A 15,650-nucleotide genomic window follows, 5' to 3' on the forward strand; every position below is an offset into this window, starting at 1 on the left:
TTGTCCTGGAGTATCTCTAAATTTAGCCTCTGAAAGACTTTGGGTGTGTATTTAGTAGTGAAAGGAATTTAAGCAGAAAGAGAACCCCAGCTCCTTGATCATGTTTATTAACAGAAACCAAACAAATGAAAGAAGGCAAGTAATACTTGATTCTCCCATGGCTCCTGTGCCTCAGTCAAATCATGAAAAGTCAACCAAGTGGGAAGGTGAGATTGGCATGTAATAAAATAACAAAAGAAATAATTTTCTGTAAAAGCTTTCTTTTTTTCTTTTTGGTAACGGTTTTATTGAGACATAATTCCCACGCTCTACATTGCACCCGCTGAAAGTATACAATTCACTGGTTTTTAGTCTCTTCACAGAGTTGCACAACCATCGCAATCTGCCATGAGCTTTAAAAAATATAATAGTCAAGAACTTTTTCTCTGGACAAAATTCTCCTCTGCATAGCTTCTTTTTCATGTCAGCCTGTCCAGGCTCCATCTCTCCCTCTCCCCATCCTTGGCTTGCAGGAATTTTAGCAGAGACACCCCTGGGGTTGAAATTTCTGTGCCAAATGTTGTTTTCATTTTTAACTGAAACCCATAATTGGGAATTTGAGGTCAGCAAGCATTATTAGGTGCTCAAGGTTCATTAGAGGAGGTAGGAAATACTGACCAGGCCCTGGCTGCGAGAAAGCTACAAGGATGGAGAGATGGTTTGAAAACCAGGATCTTCCAAACTCTTTTTTTCAAATCCTTGATTGCCACACTTGGAAAGCTGCTACTTACGTTGGCAATCAAAACAATTAAAAAGTGCATGCTGTATTTTACTTATTGAAATGACTCTTCTCATAAAGGTACTGCGGTGTTCCCATCGTGTAAAGCCATCCTATTTCCTTGTAGAGAGAGCTTCGTTTAGGAGCCTGAATCTCCAAGCAGAGTCCGTTAGAGGATTTAATATGGGACGAGCAATCAGCACTGGCAGTCTGGCCAGCAGCACCCTGAACAAACTTGCCGTTCGACCTCTGTCAGTTCAAGCTGAGATTCTGAAGAGGCTCTCCTGCTCAGAGCTGTCGCTTTACCAGCCATTGCAAAACAATGCAAAAGAGAAGAGTGACAAAGCTTCATGGGAGGAAAAGCCTAGAGGGATGAGTAAATCATACCACGATCTCAGTCAGGCCTCTCTCTATCCTCATCGGAAAAATGTCACTGTTAACATGGAATCCCCACCACAAACCATTGCGGAGTTGGTAGGAAAACCATTACACCAGATGGCGAGATCTGATACAGAATCTTTGGCAGGACTCACAAAACTTAATAAGTAAGAACATAATTACCCAACTACATATTTTTAAATTCTACATTTCATACATTTGTTTTTGTTTTGACATTTTGTTATTTTCACCATATTTTTTTACATTGACACATCCCCCTCCTACCTTGCTTTTCCCTCTTTAGTTCAAAGTCTGTTGCAAGTTTAAATAGAAGTCCTGAAAGGAGGAAACATGAATCAGACTCATCCTTTGAAGACCCTGGTCAAGCATATGTTATAGGTCAGCATAAACAAGCTTACCTTCTTTCTCCTGTACCTCATGCTCCTAGTGAAATGAACGAAGTGATGTTAGTGACCAATATATTATTTTTGCTTCTATGTCCTAATTGCCAAAGCTGCTTTTGAATATGAAATTTTAGGCTACTTAAAATGCACCAAGTCAAATCAAAAACTGATTTAACAGGTGATTACTTCAAGGCACAAACTGTTACTTCACTTCCTCTTGGTCACAGCTAAAAACCATGGCGGTCGTACTGAAAGAACCCAGACTGTCTGGTACCATGGCTTTGGACAGCCTTCCTTTGGATTTTCCATACAGGCTTGTGGGAGTGGGCTCCACTCATACTGTATTGTTTTTAAACAAAAGTTTACTTAGGATACTTTCAGCTTACCATGAATGCAAATATCTCTCAAACCAGTTAATTTTATGAAATGTGCTATTGTTAGTAGGTGGAAATTCTTATTTAAGTTTTTTTTTTTTTCCAATTCTCCCAGGTAGCTGGGGCATATTAAGTATTTAAGTATAGAAATTTATAAGCACCTACTATCTTATAAATAGTTCAGGTTTCCTATTGCTTTATGCGTCTTAAAAGGGAAATGCACTGCAATCCTTCAGAGGGGTAGGTATTTAATCACAGAGGTGTGAACGACTACTCAGGAGACAGCTGGGGAGACAAAAGAGAAACAAAGACACCCTCTTCTGCTGCTGTTTTACCAAGTAATACTAGTTAACTCTCACTTAGATCAAATTTGATCATTTAACCCTAATTACACAAAGTTAAAAAAAATTTTTTTTTTGTAGTTGGATTGAAGTTCTGTGGAGTAAATGAAGTCAAAAGAGAACTTTATAGTTGGTAGATATTTACAGAGAGCAACATTACTTTATTAATGTAGGCTTCCATAGCTTTCAGAGATGATACTAGTGTCAATTTAAATTGAATTAGTGAAGAACTTTAAAGAGATAAAAGGCAAGATTTCACCCTATAGGTCACCACCCTATGTGTTGAAAATAGCCTAAGAAGACACTAGTTCAGTCATTTAGAAAGTACTTTTAAAAGTATATTCATATATAATAGGATCCCTTATAGATTCTAAGCTATTTTCATTAGAAATGCTTTCATCTACATAAAAATCCATTACACATGTAGAATAGTAACTATTTTATTGAAAAACACAAAATAAAACTCACTCATTAAAGAAAATTTATTTTCCACATTTGTTTTTTAGGATTATTCATTCCTATTGAATATTAAATTTTCTTTTAACATTTGAGCAAATGCTTTGAAAACTCATTTCAGTTTCATCATTTCATATTTGACATATCAAAATGTTATTGCCAAAAACAATACATTTGTGTTAAAATTTATTCTGCAAAACAAGCTGATATACTTAACTTGGATATTAAAAACAGTAAATAAGCCCGTTTTTCTGAGTGTAAATTTTTTAAAATGTTGCTGCCTTAATATTTTATTGATTTTTATGAACTTATCAGAAATTACTGCTATAGTATCTGACCATTTTATAAACTGTCTAATAATTTAATTTATACCACAGGAATGACTTTGCATAGTTCTGGAAATTCTTCATCCCAAGTACCCTTAAAAGAAAATGGTAGGTTTACAAAATGTTTTTCCCCTCATTTTCATCATATCTTTTCTCTTGTACCTTATGAGATAGTCTTGGACATAGTATTGAAGAGTCTTCAGTTCTATGCTATGGATTTTGGGTCTTACACTGGAGTCAGGGGACAGTCGTATTTTTCAGCATCATGGTGATGTGATGGGACCTGTGATTTAGACTAGATGGTGAACTAGAGAAATAACAAATTATAAATAAGGACTCCTGGAAAGCTGATAGTAATTCAGCTGTATTAAAGAGTTTTAACTGAGGCAGTTATTTTAACTGAGGATGCTTGAGCTGGATCTGGAGATAAAAGGAGGACATTCAGACAATGTTGTGGATAAGCATTCCAGACCAAGGTGACAGTGTGATCGGACAGGGAGACAAGTGAGAGAATACCAGATTCCGGGAACTGCAGGGGATTTCAGTATGGAGATACATGGGGCCAGAGTAATGCTCAAGAACTAAATAGGGATCAGTTTTGAGTCTTATCCTAATATTATGGAAAGAATTTGAAAGGGTGCCTAGGTGGCTCAGTCAGTTGAGCATCCAGCTCTTGGTTTTGGCTTAGGTCATGATTTTATGGGTCCTGGGGTCAAGCATACATGGGGCTCCGTGCTCAGTGGGGAGTCTTCTTGAGATTCCCTCCCTCTCCCTGTGCCCCTTCCCCCACTCGCGCATGGGCTCTCTCTCTCTCTCTCTCTCAAATCTTTTGAAAAAATAATTTAGGGGCACCTGGATGGCTCAGTCGGTTAAGCATCTGCCTTTGACTCAGGTCAGGGATTGAACTCTACGTCGGTCTCCCTACTCAGCAGGGAGTCTGCTTCTCCCTCTCCTTATGCTTCTCACCCCGCTCATGTTCTCTCTCTCTCAAATAAATAAAATCTTTTAAAAAATAATAATTTGAGGAGTTTAAGTGTTCGCAGTTTAGAAGGAGTCTAAGAAGTAACGAAGTGTAGGAAGAAATTTTGTGTAATGACTTGAGTCGGTGGATTCAAATTTTTTAGATTACAAAATACTTTCATCTACATTATCTTATCTGATTTTTTTTAAGATTTTATTTATTTATTTGACAGAGACAACCAGCAAGAGAGGGAACACAAGCAGGGGGAGTGGGAGAGGAAGAAGCAGGCTCCCAGCGGAGGAGCCTGATGTGGGGCTCCATCCCAGGACTCTGGGATCACGCCCTGAGCCGAAGGCAGAGGCTTAATGACTGTGCCACTCAGGCACCCCTTATCTGATCTTTCTAACAACTTACATGGGTAGAAAGAACATTTTATTAATGTATATATACAACTTTCCTCCAAAAATGTTTCAGTCTTACCCTTAAGTTTAGATCTAATTTCCTGAGAGCCAAGGCAAAAATGAAGGTCTGACAGTGGGTTGAACCCTATGAAACTGCAGTTTTTATAGGTTAAAACTGTCAGACACCAGGTGCTATTTTGTATAATTATCATTTTCTAATAGAAATACCCACAGCAGTTTTTTAAGAGAGAAAAATTTTTCTTGAAAGTAAAAATGAGTCAAAAAGTGAAAATACAAACAATATCTTGGATACTCATAGCAAATGAAGAATTTTTTATCTCATTTTTTCAATGCGTCCTCAAAAAATCTGAGGGCATATCATTGAAGGAAAAATCAGTGAGCTTAAACTTGGGCTTAGGTTACTAAGACTGGGGCGCCTGGGTGGCTCAGTTGGTTAAGCATCTGTCTTCAGCACAGGTCATGATCCCAGGGGCCTGAGATCAAGTCCCACATCGGGCTCTCTGCTCAGCGGGAGCCTGCTTTTCTCTCTCCCTCTGCCTGCCGCTCTGCCTATTTGTGCTCTCTCTCTCTCTCTCTATGTCAAATAAATAAATAAAATCTTTAAGACTATGATATATAGCTTTATGATGACCAAATGCCTTGCGTGGACTGAATATAGAATACCTCTGTGCCTAAAATAGCTCAATTTTAACAAGTCCATAGTGGCAAAAATTTTGGCTAATAGTTTTTGAGTGCTTGCATGTGCCAGACACTGTTCTAAGCACTTTGTTTAATCCCTCATTTAATTACCACAACAATCCTATGAGGCCTGTGCTAATGTTACTTCCTTTTCATAAATGAGAAGCCAAAGCATTAGAGAGGTTGAGTTGTGCCGAAGGTCATGGAACTGGCAAGTGCTGGAGCCATGATTTGAACACATGATCCGTGATTCCAGAGCCCATACTCTATTCTACTCTTTAGACAATGTCCTAGTATAATAATGCCCAATCGTTTGTAGGTATTGTTTCTCTGAGCTAAACTTTTGAAAGAAGCTGGATAATAATCTTTTAAAAGATGAGAACCTGAAATGTGTTTAAACCTAGGTTCTGATAGAAAAGAATATGAATTTACAGTGGACACCAAACGAGCAACATGTGCAGGTTGCTCTGTTCAAACCTTCAGAAACCTCATCTTCTGAGGTTAACGCCCCCTGCTGAGGAAGGTAGCCAACCCACCTTCCTGTGGAGGTGTGCCCCAGTTGGCTTGCAGACAAGCCTGTTTTCTTCAAAATTCTCTTGGGATCTGCCCGCATAGTCCTGACTTAGTGCTTTGTTGAGAATCAAGTCTAAGATTCACACAAGAGAACATGGAAAACACATTTTTCCAAATAAGGTTAACTGAGTATCAAAAAAAGTAAATTCCTTGCCCATCAATCAAATATAGGACTTCTTATTCTAATTTCGGTGTTCTTCCTTGATGGTCAGGATTATTATAAGACAATTAGAGCTTAGCATCAGTTAATATTGAATTATTCATCATTTAATACAAAAACCAACAAACAGAATTCAATCTTAACCTTTTGTGACTTTCAGAGACCCTTAAAGAATGTAAAATATGACAAAAAAGAAGATAAAAGAAAAAAAGGCATGAATCTTGTAATAAAACAGAGTTATGGGAAGGATTATAAAACTCTGATTAATTGTGATTTAAAAAAAAAAGTTCCTTAATCTTTAAAAAAAAAAAAAACACATACTTCTTATAATATTTCTTCCCAAGAGAGTAAAAACCAAAAAAAAGAAAGTGTAGAACTGATGCAACAATTATGTAAAATTGGTTTTCAATGTTTCTTATTTTACTATAAATCAGGATTACTATATAATTGAAAAGTAACTCTTAGCTAAATTTGTCACCTTCCTTCCTATCCAAACCACAAAATGGGGTCAAACACTGGACCCCAAAAATGAGATGAATTGTTCTTTTAGTAAGTTCATACACTTACTTTATGAATCCCTACATCATTTTGCAGATAAAATATTTCATGCCTTGGACTTTTAACCCATAAGGAAGGTGTCTCCTTATATTTGTATGCAAAGACTCTTTATTCAGTGTATTCTAATCTTCAAAAAAATTTTTTTTTCTATTTTTCAGGTCTACATTTCTCTGAAAATTAGTGATGTTGATCAGTTATCTTTTCCTGTGTATTGGCCATCTGTCTTTTTGCAAAAGTGTATAATGGGGTCCTGTGGTCATTCTTTAAAAAAAAAAAAAAAAAAACTAGATGCAAAAACCAAAAAACTCATGTAAAGTAGGTTATTCAAGTGCAGAGTCTACCCTGGTACAGACACTAAAATAAGCTTTTTTCCCCAATATTGAGACTTTTACTGTCCTTGTGAACAATCTCAATTCCAAGTAATAAAATGTTACATAAACAGATTTTAAAACACTTTGTTTAGTCAAATGTCAAGGACAAATGTAATGTTAATGCTACATTTTTCCACATGTCTTAATTAGAATACATAACAAAGTTAAAAATTATAATAAAAATTGAAGTCCAAAGTGCTCACAAAAGGATTCAACAGATGCAGGAATTAACCAGAAGCAAAAAATAGAGTCAACTAAATTCGGACTGAAAGGAACTTTAAAGTATATTCAAACCAAGTATATTCTATGGGTAAGTTAAATGAGTCCAGAGATGCTATGTGGCCCCAATTTATTCTAATTAATTAGTGCTGGCACAGAAATAAAACGCCAAAGTTTCCATTATTATCCCCCTTACCCTACCATTGGAGCAGTTAGTATATTAGATAGTATAATAATGAAAAATATGTATCTTTGTTTTTATATCAATATGGTGCTGCTGACCCATCATCTCAAAGATTTGAAATTGGTCTTTTTCCATAGAGGGATGGATTTATCTAGAGTCTCCTCCACCTATAGGCCAGTTTCTCGTAGGTTGGGTGGCATGGAGCTGCCTGATACTTGAAAAGGATCTGTATCTGTAACCAACAAAATCGGTTTTTCTTGCAAAAAAAAAAATTGTTGACTCATACTCAGGTTGATTACGTGACTTTGGCCTTATCAGAAGTATGCTCTTATTAGGAGATTTATTTTAATCATGGATTTATATATCACTAGTATGTACAGTTATTTTAGTTGGGACTATATATGTCCACATAAACCTTAAGAGAGATGAAAAGGGCAACACTGAAGCAAATATGTCTAATGCAGAGAGGGCATACCCTTTTTTTCCTAAATTTTACATTTAGAAATTATTTTAAAGATATTTCCCAAGTAAACATTATTGGGAATGGACACCAGCATGTGTTACTTAAAGAGGTGGAAATTTCAAGTTGAAGCTCTTTTTCACTTTAAAATATTCGTAGAATTGGCTGTGTTCCTAGAGTATACTGATGGGAAAAGAAAATCCTTTTAGGATTTAAAAATATGTACTCCTTCAATATTAAAGCTTGTTTTTATATAGTAATACAAATAACTCAGAAATGTCTTGGTTCTTGAAATATCTGGCTGCCTTACTTTGAGATTCATAAATTCTATTTATATCTTTCAGTTCGTTTGAGTTGTCCTGCATTGTTTACCTCAGATTCTTCCTCCTCTTTTTTTTTTTTTAACCGAAGGAAAATATTGGGAACGTCTACGTGAACAGGATGCATATAGAAACTGGGCATGTGCACAGGACTGTGAAGTAGCATAAAGCTGCGTGCCATCCTGCCTTCTTCCTGTGCTCACATTAGTAACTTACCTGTATATCAGTGGGGGTGCAGTGGAAGACATCTGTGTTTAAAAGAGTGGGTTCGCAAAGCTTCCCTTTCCAAAAGACTATTTATCTCTGCGCTACTCAAATCTTATACTCTAGCCAAGCTGATCTGTGACATTACTCCAGGACCCTTTCTGCCTTCTTTCCATCTCGGATTTTGCTAATGCCTTATATTGCTGTATGACCATCTCCATAATCCACTTACTAAAATCTTACCCCACTTCCTTGAAGTCTTTATTTCTGGCCGGAAGAAGCCTCTCCTCTTTTACAGGCCTGACTCATGCCTTCATAATGCCACTATTTCCTTGACCGTGTTAACATTTCTATTAGTCAGCCTAGGTCTTTGCTCTTGTAGCCTGACTGATTCAGCTCACATTTACTATGCAACAGCTTTCATGTATATTATCTCATTTTATTTTCCCAAATTGCCTAATGAGGGACTTTGACAGGAAAGTTGTTCAGTCAGCATTTGAAAGATGAAAGAGTAATCAAATGAATGATTACTCAAATCCTACTGGTGAATCATTGAATATAGAGAGCTGAATCTGTTGCTTCTAGACAAAAATACATAAAAATATTACACATTTCTTTTGTGTGTGTGTGTGTCTGTATATATATGTATATATTCTAATAATGTTTACCTGGGAAATATTTTTTTTATACCCACACACGCACTTATTAGCCAAATAGGTAATATAAATAACCAATCTTGTTAGTACATAACGTTGGAAAAGTAAATGGCATTTTTATTCTTTGAATCAATACCTTTGACTTCTAACAGATACTCCTTAGCCACATTAAGAATATTGATCAGTTTTATAATTGAGGGCAAAAACACTTTGCATAAACCAAATGGATTTTGTCTTCACAATGGTGATAAAAGTATACATATAATACTTAATCTAAACTTACCCTCTTATTTGTTTCACTTTATTTTATGGGTTTGTCCTGTTGTATTTTATTGGATCTAGCAGAAAATTAGAGATACTTGTCTATTTTAGGATAAAAGTATTTTTGGATGCTTAGATGATAATAGTAAGCTAGGCATTAACAAATTCATGGACTTTATGCTTGTAAGTATGTGTATGTATGTATATACATATATATATATATACACACATACCCAGTATATAAGGTTCTTCACACCATTGCCCAGTGATTTTTTTTCTTTTTGGAATCTTATAAATTAATTAGAAATACTGAATTACTACTATTCTTATTGATTATAACTAAGTTTATAACTAAGTTTTGGTCAAAAAGAAACAATGAAATAGGGACACGTATGCTATAGAGAGCTAGCCAACTTGCATTAATGCTTAGTGTTTAAGGGATAAAGTTAATTTACTCCAGAGAGCAAATGATTGCTGTTACTTTTTCTGATGTTAAAGTGGTTCATTTCTAGAATATGAAGTATCACATTTGCATCATTTAAGCATTAATACATGCTATGTAACAAAATTACTTATTTTGTAACATTTATACAATTTTAAATCCATGGGTAGTCATGTGTTGAAAATAATCTGTAATATTCAAAAAGCTGCAGTATGCTTAAGAACTATGTAGAGATTAATTTGAAAGTTTTGTTTACAAAAATTATCTTTCGAAGTGTGTTGCATTCATGTTCCATCACATCACACACAAACCAGTTTGAACTATCAAATTAAAATTGATATTATTAAGTATACTAATTTGCTAGAGCCGCTAAAACAAGGTCCCACAGTCCTGGGTGACTTAAACAACAGAAATTTATTTTCTCGCAGTTTTGGAGGCTAGAAGTCTGAGATCAAGATGTTGGAAGCATTGATTTCTTCTGCGACCTCTCTCCTTAGCTTGTAGGTGGCAGTCTTCTCCCTCTGTCTTCACATAGTCTTCCCTCTGTGTGCACACATGTGTGCACATGTCTCTATTCAGATTTCCTCTTACAAGGACACCAGTCCTACTGAATTAGGATTTGTCCTAAAGAACTCATGTTCATTTCTTATTTATCTCCAGCAACAGTTAAGTTCTGAGCTACTGAGAGTTAGGGGTTCAACATATAAATTTGGGAGTGGTGGTAAAGGGACATAATTCAGCCCATATCAGGAAAAGATGAGATAAAGTGTGTGTGTGTGTGTGTGTGTGTGTGTGTGTGTGTGTTCACATGCTCAGATTGCTAAGTAAATGAAGTAATTTTATTAACATGACACTTAAGTAGCATATTTATTGGTTTAATTTAGGAGATATTTGTGAATGATCAACCTACCTACTCAAAAATAAATAAAGCCCTCAGTGGAAATAAGAAAAAGTAAATTCTAGTTCTGATGCTAACATTCCCTCAATTTATTTAACTAGCATTTATCAAGTATTGACTAAAGGCATTTTGCTAGGAGTGATACTAGCTGTAATGTTGAACAAGTTATGAACTATTATTCCTCATCTGCAAAGCTATGATTTAAAATCTTTTTACCTAACTCGTAAGATTGCTCCACAAATAAGAAGTAGATGAAAGTCCTTTGAGAACATGAATGTGCTAGCCAAGTCATTATTAACAGGATTTTAAAAAGTAAATCCATTTTCCTCTTGTTGCTGCTTTACCATACAACTTACCATGAATATTTTATTCATTATAAGTAAAAATGTAAACCACTTATTAGTGAAAAATACTTAACGTAGTGAGCATTGTCAAATTCAGGAAGTCAACTGTGATGTAACAGAGAAACAGTGTCAGAAAACTTAAGTTTAAGGTTCGACTCTTGCCTGTACTGAGTAAACCTGCTCAAATCATTTAAACTCTTGAGAGTTATTTACTCATTTGTAACTGAAATATATTTATTTCACAAGGAATCATTTATAAGGAATTAACATGATAGTATCAGTGGCATGATAATCACATATTGAACCATGTGATGGTAATCAGTCCCTTTGTGAACTATAAATCACCATCAAAATATAAGACGATGGCATAATATTATTTGAAATAAAATTTCAAAGTGACCAAGTAATCTATTAATGAATTTTGTTAACATTTAAATTGGGACAAGCAGACAGTCTCAATGCCTGGGCGTGTTCTGTTTATTTTATCTTAATTTTACATTGTAAATTTTTTTTAAAAAGTTGTAATTTTCCAATAGATGTGCTACACAAAAGATGGAGCATAGTATCTTCACCAGAAAGGGAGATCACCTTGGTGAACCTGAAAAAAGATGCGAAGTATGGCTTAGGTAAGTCATTGAGATTCTTAAAGGGATGTAAGAATTCAAAGAGAAAAAGTCTGTAGTATAACATTAGCATTGAGGCACCAGCCCACTCCAGATCGAGATGAAGGTTGCCCCTTCACCCCACCCACCCACCCAGTCAGGAAATGTGAAAGATGAAATGCTTACAAGCAAAACTTCCACCAAAGTTAACAGTCCCATTTGACATGTGTTACCTATTTATCATATCTGATATGAGCATCTCTACACTTCTGTGCATTGGACAGACTGCTCATTAGTCATTGAAAGCACCAGTGTCATGAAGATCTTTCTTAAATGTGTTGTTTCACAGGATTTCAAATTATTGGTGGGGAGAAGATGGGAAGACTGGATCTAGGTGTATTTATTAGTTCAATTACCCCTGGAGGACCAGCTGACTTGGATGGATGCTTAAAGCCAGGTACTTTACATTTAGGTGATTTCCTAAGTACTTAACTGACAGGCATGCATTGGCACAGACGGCAAAAGTAGAAGTTGGGCAAAACAAAAATACTGAAAAATAATGTCAGGCAGTGACATTTCTAAGATTTAGCATGAATCTCTCTTTGTTTTTGAAAATACTGGATTGTCTATTTTTACAGGAGACCGTTTGATATCTGTGAATAGTGTGAGTCTCGAGGGGGTCAGCCACCATGCTGCAGTCGAAATTTTACAAAATGCACCTGAAGATGTGACACTTGTTATCTCTCAGCCAAAAGAGAAAATACCCAAAGGTAATGTTGTGGATGTTTCTTAGCTGTGTATTCTGTTCTGCTTTTCACAAGAACTTCAATATCATGGATTGGATTGAAGTTCCAATTGGATTAAAGCTTAAATTGGATTTAAGCTCCTTATTTCCTTTCTGAAAATGTAATATATGTAGCTCTGTTTAATATTATCCATTAGTGTAAAATTCATTCATCACTTCCAAGATTTTCTATCTCATGCATCTTTAGTACTATATGCATAAAAATGGATTTGTTGTGCCAAATTGATGTCACTTAAAGAAATTTTGAGTACTCGGTGCATCCCATCACTTCATAGGCCAAATCAGAAATAAAATTCTTTACCCTGGTCTAATTAATATAATTATGTAATAGTTATCTGTGAAGTCCTATCCTGAACAAGACTGTAAAAAGTAAAAGGATAAAAACACCTGAAATTTTAAAACAAGACCATATCATTTTGTCTCATAATTCCTGCCATTAGCATGTTGTGGGAGAAAAGGCACTTGACCAAGATGAGATGACTTGAGTTTGAGCCATGATTGTTTTTCTTTAAGGAGGAGACAGTGATCTTGGCTGTGCCTTGTCTACCTTGCACAGAGTTGTTCGGGGTCTCAGGTGGTGAAGCAGTGTTGGTGAGAGAAGCACACACAGCACAAAGGGCTCCAAAGTCTAGGGTCACATTCTGTCCCCACTGCTTAACGCTGTATACCCTGGGAAATCAGTTGAACTTGCTAAGACTCAATATACTTATATATCAAATGGTGAATACAGAAGTGCTTATCATTACAGGTTTTGAAAATTAAATGAGGTAATACATGTAAAAAATTAGCACATTGCCTGGTACCTATTAAGTACTTAAATGTGGGTTTTAGCTGTCATTATTAACAGTATTTTTCAAAAACATTGTAGTGTTAATTATGTGCAAATTACCTTCATCCCGAAGTACTGAGAAATATGTCAAGGAATAGTTCAATATCACCTGAAAAATAAATAAAGCTCTAAGGGACTCCCACCTTGATTTTCTTTTCAATAGATATTTTATAGAAAATGCATTCATTTGTTCAACAAATATTTACTGAATGCTTCTGATGTGCAGGACACAAAAACTCTACCCTCATGGGACTTAACATTTATCAGAAAAGACAAATATTGAACAACTAACTAAACAAATGTCTCATTGTAACTATGATAAATGTTAAGAAGAAGTCCAAGGTACTGAGAGCATTTAGCAGAGAAACTTTACTTAGTGTAGGGACCAATAAAGCTTTTCTTTTCAGCAGACTTTCATGTAGTTATTTTATTTTTTACTACCCATTCTCAATAAAAGTTAAAAGCATAATGTTAAAGTATAGTTCTGTGAAACTGTTTCTTCAGAAAGCTAGATTAATCTTACCATATGTGTAGCTATACTGTAGTGTAACTTGAAATAGAACTCAAAGAACCTAGAACATTACCAGCATATACCTTAGGCTGTCCCTCAAGTATCAACCACCAAAGAGGAAGGCTTTTACTTTTCTTTATGTTTGCTAATGTTTTTAAAGTTATAGAGTACATACTAGTTTGTTAAAATAAATCCAATTTATACAGAAATCAATGAAGTAAAAAGTAAAAGTCCCCTTACCCCATTCTCTAGGGAGACTCTTTGATGTCTATGTCACTTTCTGTATATTAGAGATAAATTTTTGAAAAAAAAATACTGTATGTACACACATACACACAGACACACTTTTTTAAAACTAAAAATATAATTATTTTTTATAATCTAAATATCAGTTTACAAGTTGTATACTCTATATTCTGAACATCCATGAATATACACCTTTTTCATGTGGCATTATATTTCATGTCATGGGTGTATCAAAATTTAATGTTTTTCTTTTATTGTATATCCAGGTTAGCTATAATTCTTTTATAAATGTGGTTCCTACAAATACACTTGTATATACACCATTGGAAAATGTACATATTCCTAGAGGTTAGATATCTAGAAGTAGATTGCATATGCACATTTAGATTTTCGACAAGTGCTATCTATTTGCCCAAGTTTTATTGATGTTTAGTCAGCCATGTAGATGTGACAGTGCTCTCCTCACACCAGCAATGGCTGAAATTATCATTCTCATTTTTGTCAGCCACAGAGATAGAAAACTGTGTTAAACTGCATATCCCTGAGCAACGTGAGAATGTCTTTTCATGTATTTATTATTTGTATTTCACTCTGAATTTCCAGTCTACATATCATACCCTTGTTCTATAAGAGTTTTAAATCTCTTTCTTACTAATCTTATGAAACTCTTTATTAGGGATATTAACTCTTTGATTATTTTTTGTTATTTTTGCAAATATTTTCTCTCCAGTTGCTCATTCCTCTTTTAAATTTTCCTTGGTTTCCCTTGCTGACATAAAACTTAATTTCTTATAAATTGCATCTGTAATTTTTTTACTGAAATCTATGATTCGTGTCTTAGGAAAGCTTATAAGAGCTGTATATATATATAAGGAATTTGGAGTTGCCTTGATAATTATTTGGAGTCTAAAAAATGCAGTCTGAAAGAACAATATAAAATAAGTTATTAATAACCATGAAATAAGGATCAAGGAGTTTTGGTGACTCAGATTATTTCTACTTAGGGAATCAAGAAAGTCTTCACAGAGGAGACTCACTTGAAATAAATATTGGAGAATGGAAATGGGTAGTTAAGGCAAGGGGGGTATGCATTTTTATAGAAGATGCAACAGGAGTAACCTTTCAAAAGAGGGGGCAAAGGAAACAGAAAGCACCTGCCACATTTGTCGGGTCCTGATATTGGCTCCAGACCCTGGATCAGATGTTGTGAATATGTTATCCTGTGTGAAATCCTCCCACAGTCACTATGAAACACTGTGCAAGTATGTAAGCACTGTCCTATGTGCCACTAACTTGTTATTCTCCTTGATGGATTTGACTTCTAGTGCCTTCTACTCCTGTGCACATTGCCAATGGCATGAAAAACTACATGAAGAAACCTTCCTACATGCAAGACAGTGCTGTCGATTCTTCTGAGGATCACCGCTGGCCGCATGGTACCACAAGGCACATCTCAGAGAGCTCTTTTGGGCTGTCTGGGGGCCTGCGGGAAGGAAGCCTGAGTTCTCAGGATTCCAGGACTGAAAGTGCCAGCTTGTCCCAGAGCCAGGTCAATGGTTTCTTTGCCAGCCCTGTAGGTGACCGAACCTGGCAGGAATCACAGCACGGCAGCCCTTCCCCTTCTGTGATCTCCAAAACCACTGAGAAAAAGAGGATTTCTACTGACAGTAATCGAAGCAAAACTAAAAAACCAGGCATTTCTGATGCAACAGATTACTCTGACCGTGGAGATTCAGACATGGATGAAGCTACTTATTCCAGCAGTCAGGATCATCAGACACCAAAAAAGGCATAGTTTAATTTGAATCTCTGGATTTTTTTTTCCATTTAATAAAGCAAACAACAGCAAATATATTACACAGCAGAATAATCTACTATACACTGCTTACGTTATTCTGGAAAGGAAGAAT

At 35.5% G+C, this 15,650-nt stretch overlaps 1 protein-coding gene across 20 annotated transcripts in view; it reads left to right on the plus strand.

Moving 5' to 3' along the window:
* The window catches only part of PTPN13 (protein tyrosine phosphatase non-receptor type 13), a 192,272-nt gene that overhangs the window by 134,504 nt on the left and 42,118 nt on the right, over positions 1–15,650 (plus strand). For 7 of the 20 annotated variants that reach the window (XM_026509777.4, XM_026509780.4, XM_026509784.4 and 4 more), the window contains 7 exons: positions 885–1,302; positions 1,440–1,534; positions 3,088–3,144; positions 11,284–11,373; positions 11,699–11,806; positions 11,988–12,119; positions 15,066–15,529. In XM_026509777.4, the coding sequence (XP_026365562.2) occupies positions 885–1,302; positions 1,440–1,534; positions 3,088–3,144; positions 11,284–11,373; positions 11,699–11,806; positions 11,988–12,119; positions 15,066–15,529 (1,364 nt within the window). The remainder of the gene's footprint in view (positions 1–884; positions 1,303–1,439; positions 1,535–3,087; positions 3,145–11,283; positions 11,374–11,698; positions 11,807–11,987; positions 12,120–15,065; positions 15,530–15,650) is intronic. The other 13 variants (XM_026509790.4, XM_048211896.2, XM_026509788.4 and 10 more) reach the window with 5 other exon arrangements.

This window comes from Ursus arctos, unplaced genomic scaffold (assembly GCF_023065955.2).
Source record: "Ursus arctos isolate Adak ecotype North America unplaced genomic scaffold, UrsArc2.0 scaffold_9, whole genome shotgun sequence".
In the NCBI taxonomy this organism is placed as follows: domain Eukaryota; kingdom Metazoa; phylum Chordata; class Mammalia; order Carnivora; family Ursidae; genus Ursus; species Ursus arctos.